Source organism: Engystomops pustulosus, chromosome 2, assembly GCF_040894005.1.
Source record: "Engystomops pustulosus chromosome 2, aEngPut4.maternal, whole genome shotgun sequence".
Lineage (NCBI taxonomy): Eukaryota > Metazoa > Chordata > Amphibia > Anura > Leptodactylidae > Engystomops > Engystomops pustulosus.
In genome coordinates this window covers 18,281,317-18,294,576 of record NC_092412.1, presented here as the reverse complement: position 1 = coordinate 18,294,576, position 13,260 = coordinate 18,281,317, and the positions used below count along the sequence as shown (strand labels likewise).

General features: G+C 51.0%; 1 protein-coding gene across 1 annotated transcript in view; it reads right to left on the bottom strand.

Moving 5' to 3' along the window:
- Positions 1-7,095: 7,095 nt before the first annotated feature.
- P4HA3 (prolyl 4-hydroxylase subunit alpha 3) overlaps positions 7,096-13,260 on the bottom strand; it is a 50,582-nt gene continuing 44,417 nt past the window's right edge. The window contains exons 12-13 of the mRNA XM_072133829.1: positions 9,336-9,432; positions 7,096-7,798 (exon numbers count right to left, since the gene is read on the bottom strand). Coding sequence (XP_071989930.1) covers positions 7,728-7,798; positions 9,336-9,432 — 168 coding nt within the window. The 3' untranslated portion in view covers positions 7,096-7,727. The remainder of the gene's footprint in view (positions 7,799-9,335; positions 9,433-13,260) is intronic.

The following is a 13,260-nucleotide window of genomic DNA, read 5'->3' as shown; positions in this document are numbered from 1 at the left end:
TTTTTGGAGGTTGCAGCCCTGTTCTCATAATCTTTTGGGTTGATGTGGGGAAAGGTTTTGTCCACTTCCAGTAATTGATATTTTTTTTGTGTATTGAAAAGTTATACAATTTCCCACTATACTTTCTGTATTGATGCCTCATGGTTTTCTAGATCTCTGCTTGCTGTCATTATATAGGAAGCTTATATGTACTTTTATAGTGGATAGAAATCTGTCCCTGGTCATGTGATGTCACACAGGTGCACGGCTCGTTATATCCCTGGTCATGTGATGTCACACAGGTGCACGGCTCGTTATATCCCTGGTCATGTGATGTCACACAGGTGCGCGGCTCCTTATATTCCTGGTCGTGTGATGTCACACAGGTGCGCGGCTTGTTATATCCCTGGTCATGTGATGTCACACAGGTGCGCGGCTCGTTATATCCCCCGTCATGTGATGTCACACAGGTGCATGAGCCGTTATTTTCACAGAGTAATCAGAGCTGTGTGCTATACTGCGCCGCGAACATTACATGACCAGGGATATAACGAGCCGTGCACCTGTGTGACATCACATGACCAGAAATGTAACGAGCCGTGCACCTGTGTGACCTCAAATGACCGGGGCTATAATGAGCCGTGCACCTGTGTGACCTCACATGACCGGGGCTATAATGAGCCGTGCACCTGTGTGACCTCACATGACCGGGGCTATAATGAGCCGTGCACCTGTGTGACCTCACATGACCGGGGCTATAATGAGCCGTGCACCTGTGTGACCTCACATGACCGGGGCTATAATGAGCCGTGCACCTGTGTGACTTCACATGACCGGGGCTATAATGAGCCGTGCACCTGTGTGACCTCACATGACCGGGGCTATAATGAGCCATGCACCTGTGTGACCTCACATGACCGGGGCTATAATGAGCCGTGCACCTGTGCGACCTCACATGACCAGGGACATCATGAGCCGTGCACCTGTGTGACCTCACATGACCGAGGCTGCAGGACCTGTGCTCCCCCTAGTGGTGGCAACAGGTGGCATTTTGCCAGAATTATGGAGGAAATTGATAAGGATCTGTCCCTAGGTTTGTACAAAGAAACAGAAGCACAAGTGACGGTAGATGTTTATTTCACAGTATAAACCCCTCTGAAATCCTCTGTGCTGCTGCTAACAATCACACTGCAGCCTCCAGATCTTCTCCTGAAACCTTCTGTCCTTTTTCCACCTTGTAACTGTAGATCCATCTGCTGAAATCCTCTGTGCTGCTTAATACCCCTGCTCCTACCAACCCAGTGTGTCCCCTCCAGGATCATTGCAGTAAGATGACGCTGAAATCCTCTGTGCTGCTTAATACCCCTGCTCCTCCCAACCCAGTGTGTCCCCTCCAGGATCATTGCAGTAAGATGACGCTGAAATCCTCTGTGCTGCTTAATACCCCTGCTCCTCCCAACCCAGTGTGTCCCCTCCGGGATCATTGCAGTAAGATGACGCTGAAATCCTCTGTGCTGCTTAATACCCCTGCTCCTACCAACCCAGTGTGTCCCCTCCGGGATCATTGCAGTAAGATGACGCTGAAATCCTCTGTGCTGCTTAATACCCCTGCTCCTACCAACTCTGTGTGTCCCCTCCGGGATCATTGCAGTAAGATGACGCTGAAATCCTCTGTGCTGCTTAATACCCCTGCTCCTACCAACCCAGTGTGTCCCCTCCGGGATCATTGCAGTAAGATGACGCTGAAATCCTCTGTGCTGCTTAATACCCCTGCTCCTCCCAACCCAGTGTGTCCCCTCCAGGATCATTGCAGTAAGATGACGCTGAAATCCTCTGTGCTGCTTAATACCCCTGCTCCTCCCAACCCAGTGTGTCCCCTCCAGGATCATTGCAGTAAGATGACGCTGAAATCCTCTGTGCTGCTTAATACCCCTGCTCCTACCAACCCAGTGTGTCCCCTCCGGGATCATTGCAGTAAGATGACGCTGAAATCCTCTGTGCTGCTTAATACCCCTGCTCCTCCCAACCCAGTGTGTCCCCTCCAGGATCATTGCAGTAAGATGACGCTGAAATCCTCTGTGCTGCTTAATACCCCTGCTCCTCCCAACCCAGTGTGTCCCCTCCGGGATCATTGCAGTAAGATGACGCTGAAATCCTCTGTGCTGCTTAATACCCCTGCTCCTACCAACCCAGTGTGTCCCCTCCAGGATCATTGCAGTAAGATGACGCTGAAATCCTCTGTGCTGCTTAATACCCCTGCTCCTCCCAACCCTGTGTGTCCCCTCCAGGATCATTGCAGTAAGATGACGCTGAAATCCTCTGTGCTGCTTAATACCCCTGCTCCTCCCAACCCAGTGTGTCCCCTCCAGGATCATTGCAGTAAGATGACGCTGAAATACTCTGTGCTGCTTAATACCCCTGCTCCTCCCAACCCAGTGTGTCCCCTCCAGGATCATTGCAGTAAGATGACGCTGAAATCCTCTGTGCTGCTTAATACCCCTGCTCCTCCCAACCCAGTGTGTCCCCTCCGGGATCATTGCAGTAAGATGACGCTGAAATCCTCTGTGCTGCTTAATACCCCTGCTCCTCCCAACCCAGTGTGTCCCCTCCGGGATCATTGCAGTAAGATGATGCTGAAATCCTCTGTGCTGCTTAATACCCCTGCTCCTCCCAACCCAGTGTGTCCCCTCCAGGATCATTGCAGTAAGATGACGCTGAAATCCTCTGTGCTGCTTAATACCCCTGCTCCTCCCAACCCTGTGTGTCCCCTCCGGGATCATTGCAGTAAGATGACGCTGAAATCCTCTGTGCTGCTTAATACCCCTGCTCCTCCCAACCCTGTGTGTCCCCTCCAGGATCATTGCAGTAAGATGACGCTGAAATCCTCTGTGCTGCTTAATACCCCTGCTCCTCCCAACCCAGTGTGTCCCCTCCAGGATCATTGCAGTAAGATGACGCTGAAATACTCTGTGCTGCTTAATACCCCTGCTCCTACCAACCCTGTGTGTCCCCTCCAGGATCATTGCAGTAAGATGACGCTGAAATCCTCTGTGCTGCTTAATACCCCTGCTCCTCCCAACCCAGTGTGTCCCCTCCAGGATCATTGCAGTAAGATGACGCTGAAATCCTCTGTGCTGCTTAATACCCCTGCTCCTCCCAACCCAGTGTGTCCCCTCCAGGATCATTGCAGTAAGATGACGCTGAAATACTCTGTGCTGCTTAATACCCCTGCTCCTCCCAACCCAGTGTGTCCCCTCCAGGATCATTGCAGTAAGATGACGCTGAAATACTCTGTGCTGCTTAATACCCCTGCTCCTCCCAACCCTGTGTGTCCCCTCCAGGATCATTGCAGTAAGATGACGCTGAAATCCTCTGTGCTGCTTAATACCCCTGCTCCTCCCAACCCAGTGTGTCCCCTCCGGGATCATTGCAGTAAGATGACGCTGAAATCCTCTGTGCTGCTTAATACCCCTGCTCCTACCAACCCAGTGTGTCCCCTCCGGGATCATTGCAGTAAGATGACGCTGAAATACTCTGTGCTGCTTAATACCCCTGCTCCTACCAACCCAGTGTGTCCCCTCCAGGATCATTGCAGTAAGATGACGCTGAAATCCTCTGTGCTGCTTAATACCCCTGCTCCTCCCAACCCTGTGTGTCCCCTCCGGGATCATTGCAGTAAGATGACGCTGAAATCCTCTGTGCTGCTTAATACCCCTGCTCCTCCCAACCCAGTGTGTCCCCTCCGGGATCATTGCAGTAAGATGACGCTGAAATCCTCTGTGCTGCTTAATACCCCTGCTCCTCCCAACCCAGTGTGTCCCCTCCAGGATCATTGCAGTAAGATGACGCTGAAATCCTCTGTGCTGCTTAATACCCCTGCTCCTCCCAACCCTGTGTGTCCCCTCCGGGATCATTGCAGTAAGATGACGCTGAAATACTCTGTGCTGCTTAATACCCCTGCTCCTCCCAACCCAGTGTGTCCCCTCCGGGATCATTGCAGTAAGATGACGCTGAAATCCTCTGTGCTGCTTAATACCCCTGCTCCTCCCAACCCAGTGTGTCCCCTCCGGGATCATTGCAGTAAGATGACGCTGAAATACTCTGTGCTGCTTAATACCCCTGCTCCTACCAACCCTGTGTGTCCCCTCCGGGATCATTGCAGTAAGATGACGCTGAAATACTCTGTGCTGCTTAATACCCCTGCTCCTCCCAACCCTGTGTGTCCCCTCCGGGATCATTGCAGTAAGATGACGCTGAAATCCTCTGTGCTGCTTAATACCCCTGCTCCTCCCAACCCAGTGTGTCCCCTCCGGGATCATTGCAGTAAGATGACGCTGAAATACTCTGTGCTGCTTAATACCCCTGCTCCTACCAACCCAGTGTGTCCCCTCCAGGATCATTGCAGTAAGATGACGCTGAAATCCTCTGTGCTGCTTAATACCCCTGCTCCTCCCAACCCTGTGTGTCCCCTCCAGGATCATTGCAGTAAGATGACACTGAAATCCTCTGTGCTGCTTAATACCCCTGCTCCTCCCAACCCTGTGTGTCCCCTCCGGGATCATTGCAGTAAGATGACGCTGAAATCCTCTGTGCTGCTTAATACCCCTGCTCCTCCCAACCCAGTGTGTCCCCTCCGGGATCATTGCAGTAAGATGACGCTGAAATCCTCTGTGCTGCTTAATACCCCTGCTCCTACCAACCCAGTGTGTCCCCTCCAGGATCATTGCAGTAAGATGACGCTGAAATCCTCTGTGCTGCTTAATACCCCTGCTCCTCCCAACCCAGTGTGTCCCCTCCAGGATCATTGCAGTAAGATGACGCTGAAATCCTCTGTGCTGCTTAATACCCCTGCTCCTACCAACCCAGTGTGTCCCCTCCAGGATCATTGCAGTAAGATGACGCTGAAATCCTCTGTGCTGCTTAATACCCCTGCTCCTCCCAACCCTGTGTGTCCCCTCCAGGATCATTGCAGTAAGATGACGCTGAAATCCTCTGTGCTGCTTAATACCCCTGCTCCTCCCAACCCTGTGTGTCCCCTCCGGGATCATTGCAGTAAGATGACGCTGAAATCCTCTGTGCTGCTTAATACCCATGCTCCTCCCAACCCAGTGTGTCCCCTCCAGGATCATTGCAGTAAGATGACGCTGAAATCCTCTGTGCTGCTTAATACCCCTGCTCCTCCCAACCCAGTGTGTCCCCTCCGGGATCATTGCAGTAAGATGACGCTGAAATACTCTGTGCTGCTTAATACCCCTGCTCCTCCCAACCCTGTGTGTCCCCTCCAGGATCATTGCAGTAAGATGACGCTGAAATCCTCTGTGCTGCTTAATACCCCTGCTCCTCCCAACCCAGTGTGTCCCCTCCAGGATCATTGCAGTAAGATGACGCTGAAATCCTCTGTGCTGCTTAATACCCCTGCTCCTCCCAACCCAGTGTGTCCCCTCCAGGATCATTGCAGTAAGATGACGCTGAAATCCTCTGTGCTGCTTAATACCCCTGCTCCTCCCAACCCAGTGTGTCCCCTCCGGGATCATTGCAGTAAGATGACGCTGAAATCCTCTGTGCTGCTTAATACCCCTGCTCCTCCCAACCCAGTGTGTCCCCTCCGGGATCATTGCAGTAAGATGACGCTGAAATCCTCTGTGCTGCTTAATACCCCTGCTCCTCCCAACCCAGTGTGTCCCCTCCAGGATCATTGCAGTAAGATGACGCTGAAATCCTCTGTGCTGCTTAATACCCCTGCTCCTCCCAACCCAGTGTGTCCCCTCCAGGATCATTGCAGTAAGATGACGCTGAAATCCTCTGTGCTGCTTAATACCCCTGCTCCTCCCAACCCAGTGTGTCCCCTCCGGGATCATTGCAGTAAGATGACGCTGAAATCCTCTGTGCTGCTTAATACCCCTGCTCCTCCCAACCCAGTGTGTCCCCTCCAGGATCATTGCAGTAAGATGACGCTGAAATCCTCTGTGCTGCTTAATACCCCTGCTCCTCCCAACCCTGTGTGTCCCCTCCGGGATCATTGCAGTAAGATGACGCTTAAATACTCTGTGCTGCTTAATACCCCTGCTCCTCCCAACCCTGTGTGTCCCCTCCAGGATCATTGCAGTAAGATGACGCTGAAATCCTCTGTGCTGCTTAATACCCCTGCTCCTCCCAACCCAGTGTGTCCCCTCCGGGATCATTGCAGTAAGATGACGCTGAAATCCTCTGTGCTGCTTAATACCCCTGCTCCTCCCAACCCAGTGTGTCCCCTCCAGGATCATTGCAGTAAGATGACGCTGAAATCCTCTGTGCTGCTTAATACCCCTGCTCCTACCAACCCAGTGTGTCCCCTCCAGGATCATTGCAGTAAGATGACGCTGAAATACTCTGTGCTGCTTAATACCCCTGCTCCTCCCAACCCTGTGTGTCCCCTCCAGGATCATTGCAGTAAGATGACGCTGAAATCCTCTGTGCTGCTTAATACCCCTGCTCCTCCCAACCCTGTGTGTCCCCTCCGGGATCATTGCAGTAAGATGACGCTGAAATACTCTGTGCTGCTTAATACCCCTGCTCCTACCAACCCAGTGTGTCCCCTCCGGGATCATTGCAGTAAGATGACGCTGAAATCCTCTGTGCTGCTTAATACCCCTGCTCCTCCCAACCCAGTGTGTCCCCTCCGGGATCATTGCAGTAAGATGACGCTAAAATCCTCTGTGCTGCTTAATACCCCTGCTCCTCCCAACCCTGTGTGTCCCCTCCAGGATCATTGCAGTAAGATGACGCTGAAATCCTCTGTGCTGCTTAATACCCCTGCTCCTCCCAACCCTGTGTGTCCCCTCCAGGATCATTGCAGTAAGATGACGCTGAAATACTCTGTGCTGCTTAATACCCCTGCTCCTCCCAACCCTGTGTGTCCCCTCCAGGATCATTGCAGTAAGATGACGCTGAAATCCTCTGTGCTGCTTAATACCCCTGCTCCTCCCAACCCTGTGTGTCCCCTCCAGGATCATTGCAGTAAGATGACGCTGAAATACTCTGTGCTGCTTAATACCCCTGCTCCTCCCAACCCAGTGTGTCCCCTCCGGGATCATTGCAGTAAGATGACGCTGAAATCCTCTGTGCTGCTTAATACCCCTGCTCCTCCCAACCCAGTGTGTCCCCTCCGGGATCATTGCAGTAAGATGACGCTGAAATCCTCTGTGCTGCTTTCCGTGTGCAGCTCATACTCTGTGCCTTCCTATATAACACTCCCTCCCGCAGTAACTAAGTATCCTGAAATGCTCTGTGCTGCTGGATGATGACTCCTTACATCTTGTTCTGTGACCTCCGGGTCTCTTCCCCCCCCTAATCTCCTGAAATACTCTGTGCTGCTTGATGCCACGCTTCCTCATTCATCACTGCTTCCAGGACATGTGGTGGTGATGAGCGGCGCCTCTCGGTCCTGGAGACGTAGTGGGTCTGACCTCCTCCTGATATGGGGGATCTCCGCCTCCCAATGAGGATCCTGGGATCCTTTGTCTCCTCTAGGACCCAGAAGACGGGTCCTCCATAGACGGGACCTCCATAGACGGGACCTCCATAGACGGGACCTCCATAGACGGGACCTCCATAGACGGGTCCTCCATAGACGGGACCTCCATAGACGGGACCTCCATAGACGGGACCTCCATAGACGGGTCCTCCATAGACGGGTCCTCCATAGACGGGACCTCCATAGACGGGACCTCCATAGACGGGACCTCCATAGACGGGTCCTCCTGGTGTCGCTAGTCCCCGGGGTGCAGTCCACACGGCCGCCTGAACTCTTGGCCGTACTCATGGATCCATTTATTCACCACTGCACAAAGATGATGGAAAATGTTTAAAAACCCTAAAAATTTCCATGTTTTCTGAACAAATCACAGACCGGAATGATAATCCCGAGGGTCCAGTAAGGATCAAGTATGGGGATAATGGGGGTGATCTCCTGACATGTATGTGGGATATAGGACACCGCCCCCTACACATGATACGTATGTGGGATATAGGACACCGCCCCCTACACATGACACGTATGTGGGATATAGGATACCGCCCCCTACACATGACACGTATGTGGGATATAGGATACTGCCCCCTACACATGACATGTATGTGGGATTTAGGATACCGCCCCCTACACATGACATGTATGTGGGATATAGGATACCGCCCCCTACACATGACATGTATGTGGGATATAGGATACCGCCCCCTACACATGACACGTATGTGGGATATAGGATACCGCCCCCTACACATGACATGTATGTGGGATATAGGACACCGCCCCCTACACATGACACGTATGTGGGATATAGGATACCGCCCCCTACACATGACACGTATGTGGGATATAGGATACTGCCCCCTACACATGACATGTATGTGGGATTTAGGATACCGCCCCCTACACATGACATGTATGTGAGATATAGGAGACCGCCCCCTACACATGACATGTATGTGAGATATAGGAGACCGCCCCCTACACATGACATGTATGTGGGATATAGGATACTGCCCCCTACACATGACATGTATGTGAGATATAGGATACCGCCCCCTACACATGACATGTATGTGGGATATAGGATACCGCCCCCTACACATGACAAGTATGTGGGATATAGGATACCGCCCCCTACACATGACAAGTATGTGGGATATAGGAGACCGCCCCCTACATATGACATGTATGTGGGATATAGGACACCGCCCCCTACACATGACACGTATGTGGGATATAGGACACCGCCCCCTACACATGACACGTATGTGGGATATAGGACACCGCCCCCTACACATGACACGTATGTGGGATATAGGACACCGCCCCCTACACATGACACGTATGTGGGATATAGGACACCGCCCCCTACACATGACACGTATGTGGGATATAGGACACCGCCCCCTACACATGACACGTATGTGGGATATAGGACACCGCCCCCTACACATGACACGTTTGTGGGATATAGGACACTGCCCCCTACACATGACACGTATGTGGGATATAGGACACCGCCCCCTACACATGACACGTATGTGGGATATAGGACACCGCCCCCTACACATGACACGTATGTGGGATATAGGACACCGCCCCCTACACATGACACGTATGTGGGATATAGGACACCGCCCCCTACACATGACACGTTTGTGGGATATAGGACACTGCCCCCTACACATGACACGTATGTGGGATATAGGACACTGCCCCCTACACATGACATGTATGTGGGATATAGGACACTGCCCCCTACACATGACATGTATGTGGGATATAGGACACTGCCCCCTACACATGTATGTCAGTATGTATAGTCTGTATGTCCTGTGTCACTCACCCCATTTGCTCCCGAGCAGCACAGGACAGCCGGCGTGCAGAGTGTCCCCGTTCCCCTCACCGCTCCGATGGAGATTCCACCAGAAGATGGCTGCGTTCTGCAGGAGAGGAGGAGGTATAACACACGCTGAGGAATATACAGGGCGTCCCAAACTAGAACTTTTCCTCACGTTAAGCGTTACAGCGACAAACCGAGATGTATAGAATATGTCATAGTACGCTGTTCTCAGTAGAACCACAGATGTTTTGTGAAGGTCTCAGAGGATTGTAGAGAACATTACTGAGCAAACAGCATCATGAAAGCCCAGGAACACTGCGGACAGATGAGGGTACAGGTGTGGCACAGGGCACAGCAGGGTTAGGAAGCTCTGGACATCTCCTGGAGAACAATCCATCATCTGTAACTGGGAGGAGTGTGTACAACAGCTAAGATACCGAGACATGATACCCAACATCCATGCTCAGAGGAATGGGGGAACGTATTCTAAATAATAATATTCTTCTAAATGTACAAAGAAGAATGGGGGAACCTCCAGCCTCTAGATGTACAGAGAAGAATGGGGAACCTCCAGCCTCTAGATGTACAGAGAAGAATGGGGAACCTCCAGCCTCTAGATGTACAAAGAAGAATTGGGGAACCTCCAGCCTCTAGATGTACAAAGAAGAATGGGGGGAACCTCCAGCCTCTAGATGTACAAAGAAGAATGGGGGAACATCCAGCCTCTAGATGTACAAAGAAGAATGGGGGAACCTCCAGCCTCTAGATGTACAAAGAAGAATGGGGGAACCTCCAGCCTCTAGATGAAGAATGGAGGAACCTCCAGCCTCTAGATGTACAGAGAAGAATGGGGGGAACCTCCAGCCTCTAGATGTACAAAGAAGAATGGGGGGAACCTCCAGCCTCTAGATGTACAAAGAAGAATGGGGGGAACCTCCAGCCTCTAGATGTACAAAGAAGAGTGGGGAACCTCCAGCCACTAGATGTACAGAGAAGAATGGGGGAACCTCCAGCCTCTAGATGTACAGAGAAGAATGGGGGAACCTCCGGCCTCTAGATGTACAAAGAAGAATGGGGGAACCTCCAGCCTCTAGATGAAGAATGGAGGAACCTCCAGCCTCTAGATGTACAGAGAAGAATGGGGGGAACCTCCAGCCTCTAGATGTACAAAGAAGAATGGGGGGAACCTCCAGCCTCTAGATGTACAAAGAAGAATGGGGGAACCTCCAGCCTCTAGATGTACAAAGAAGAATGGGGGAACCTCCAGCCTCTAGATGTACAGAGAAGAATGGGGGATCCTCCAGCCTCTAGATGTACAGAGAAGAATGGAGGAACCTCCAGCCTCTAGATGTACAAAGAAGAATGGAGGAACCTCCAGCCTCTAGATGTACAAAGAAGAATGGCGGAACCTCCAGCCTCTAGATGTACAAAGAAGAATGGGGGGGGGGACCTCCAGCCTCTAGATATACAAAGAAGAATGGGGGAACCTCCAGTCTCTAGATGTACAAAGGAGAATGGATGAGCCTCCAGCCTCTAGATGTATAAAGAAGAATGGGGGGGGGGACCTCCAGCCTCTAGATATACAAAGAAGAATGGGGGAACCTCCAGTCTCTAGATGTACAGAGAAGAATGGATGAGCCTCCAGCCTCTAGATGTATAAAGAAGAATGGGGGAACCTCCAGCCTCTACATGTACAAAGAAGAATGGCGGAACCTCCAGCCTCTAGATGTACAAAGAAGAATGGAAGAGCCTCTAGATGTACAAAGAAGAATGGGGGAACCTCCAGCCTCTACATGTACAAAGAAGAATGGGGGAACCTCCAGCCTCTAGATGTACAAAGAAGAATGGGGAACCTCCAGCCTCTAGATGTACAAAGAAGAATGGGGGGGGGGGGACCTCCAGCCTCTAGATGTACAGAGAAGAATGGAGGAACCTCCAGCCTCTAGATGTACAAAGAAGAATGGGGGAACCTCCAGCCTCTAGATGTACAAAGAAGAATGAGGGAACCTCCAGCCTCTAGATGTACAAAGAAGAATGGATGAGCCTCCAGCCTCTAGATGTACAGAGAAGAATGGAGGAACCTCCAGCCTCTAGATGTACAAAGAAGAATGGAGGAACCTCCAGCCTCTAGATGTACAAAGAAGAATGGAGGAACCTCCAGCCTCTAGATGTACAAAGAAGAATGGGAGGAACCTCCAGCCTCTAGATGTACAGAGAAGAATGGAGGAACCTCCAGCCTCTAAATGTACAAAGAAGAATGGAGGGACCTCCAGCCTCTAAATGTACAAAGAAGAATGGAGGGACCTCCAGCCTCTAGATGTACAAAGAAGAATGGGGAACCTCCAGCCTCTAGATGTACAAAGAAGAATGGAGGAACCTCCAGCCTCTACATGTACAAAGAAGAATGGGGGAACCTCCAGCCTCTAGATGTACAGAGAAGAATGGGGGGAACCTCCAGCCTCTAGATGTACAAAGAAGAATGGGGGGAACCTCCATCCTCTAGATGTACAAAGAAGAATGGGGGGAACCTCCATCCTCTAGATGTATAAAGAAGAATGGGGGAACCTCCAGCCTCTACATGTACAAAGAAGAATGGCGGAACCTCCAGCCTCTAGATGTACAGAGAAGAATGGGGGAACCTCCAGCCTCTAGATGTACAAAGAAGAATGGATGAGCCTCCATGCTCTAGATGTATAAAGAAGAATGGGGGAACCTCCAGCCTCTAGATGTACAAAGAAGAATGGGGGAACCTCCAGCCTCTAGATGTACAAAGAAGAATGGGGGAACCTCCAGCCTCTAGATGTACAAAGAAGAATGGAGGAACCTCCAGCCTCTAGATGTACAAAGAAGAATGGGGGAACCTCCATCCTCTAGATGTACAGAGAAGAATGGGAGGAACCTCCAGCCTCTAGATGTACAAAGAAGAATGGAAGAAACTCCAGCCTCTAGATGTACAGAGAAGAATGGGGGAACCTCCATCCTCTAGATGTACAAAGAAGAATGGGGGGAACCTCCATCCTCTAGATGTACAAAGAAGAATGGGGGGAACCTCCATCCTCTAGATGTACAAAGAAGAATGGGGGAACCTCCAGCCTCTAGATGTACAGAGAAGAATGGGGGAACCTCCATCCTCTAGATGTACAAAGAAGAATGGGGGAACCTCCATCCTCTAGATGTACAAAGAAGAATGGGGGGAACCTCCATCCTCTAGATGTACAAAGAAGAATGGGGGAACCTCCAGCCTCTAGATGTACAAAGAAGAATGGGGGAACCTCCAGCCTCTAGATGTACAAATAAGAATGGGGGAACCTCCAGCCTCTAGATGTACAAATAAGAATGGGGGAACCTCCAGCCTCTAGATGTACAGAGAAGAATGGGGGGAACCTCCATCCTCTAGATGTACAAAGAAGAATGGGGGAACCTCCATCCTCTAGATGTACAAAGAAGAATGGGAGGAACCTCCAGCCTCTAGATGTACAGAGAAGAATGTGGAACCTCCAGCCTCTAGATGTACAAAGAAGAATGGAGGGACCTCCAGCCTCTAGATGTACAAAGAAGAATGGGAGGAACCTCCAGCCTCTAGATGTACAGAGAAGAATGTGGAACCTCCAGCCTCTAGATGTACAAAGAAGAATGGAGGGACCTCCAGCCTCTAGATGTACAAAGAAGAATGGGGGAACCTCCATCCTCTAGATGTACAAAGAAGAATGGGGGGAACCTCCATCCTCTAGATGTACAAAGAAGAATGGGGGAACCTCCAGCCTCTAGATGTACAAAGAAGAATGGGGGAACCTCCAGCCTCTAGATGTACAAATAAGAATGGGGGAACCTCCAGCCTCTAGATGTACAAATAAGAATGGGGGAACCTCCAGCCTCTAGATGTACAGAGAAGAATGGGGGGAACCTCCATCCTCTAGATGTACAAAGA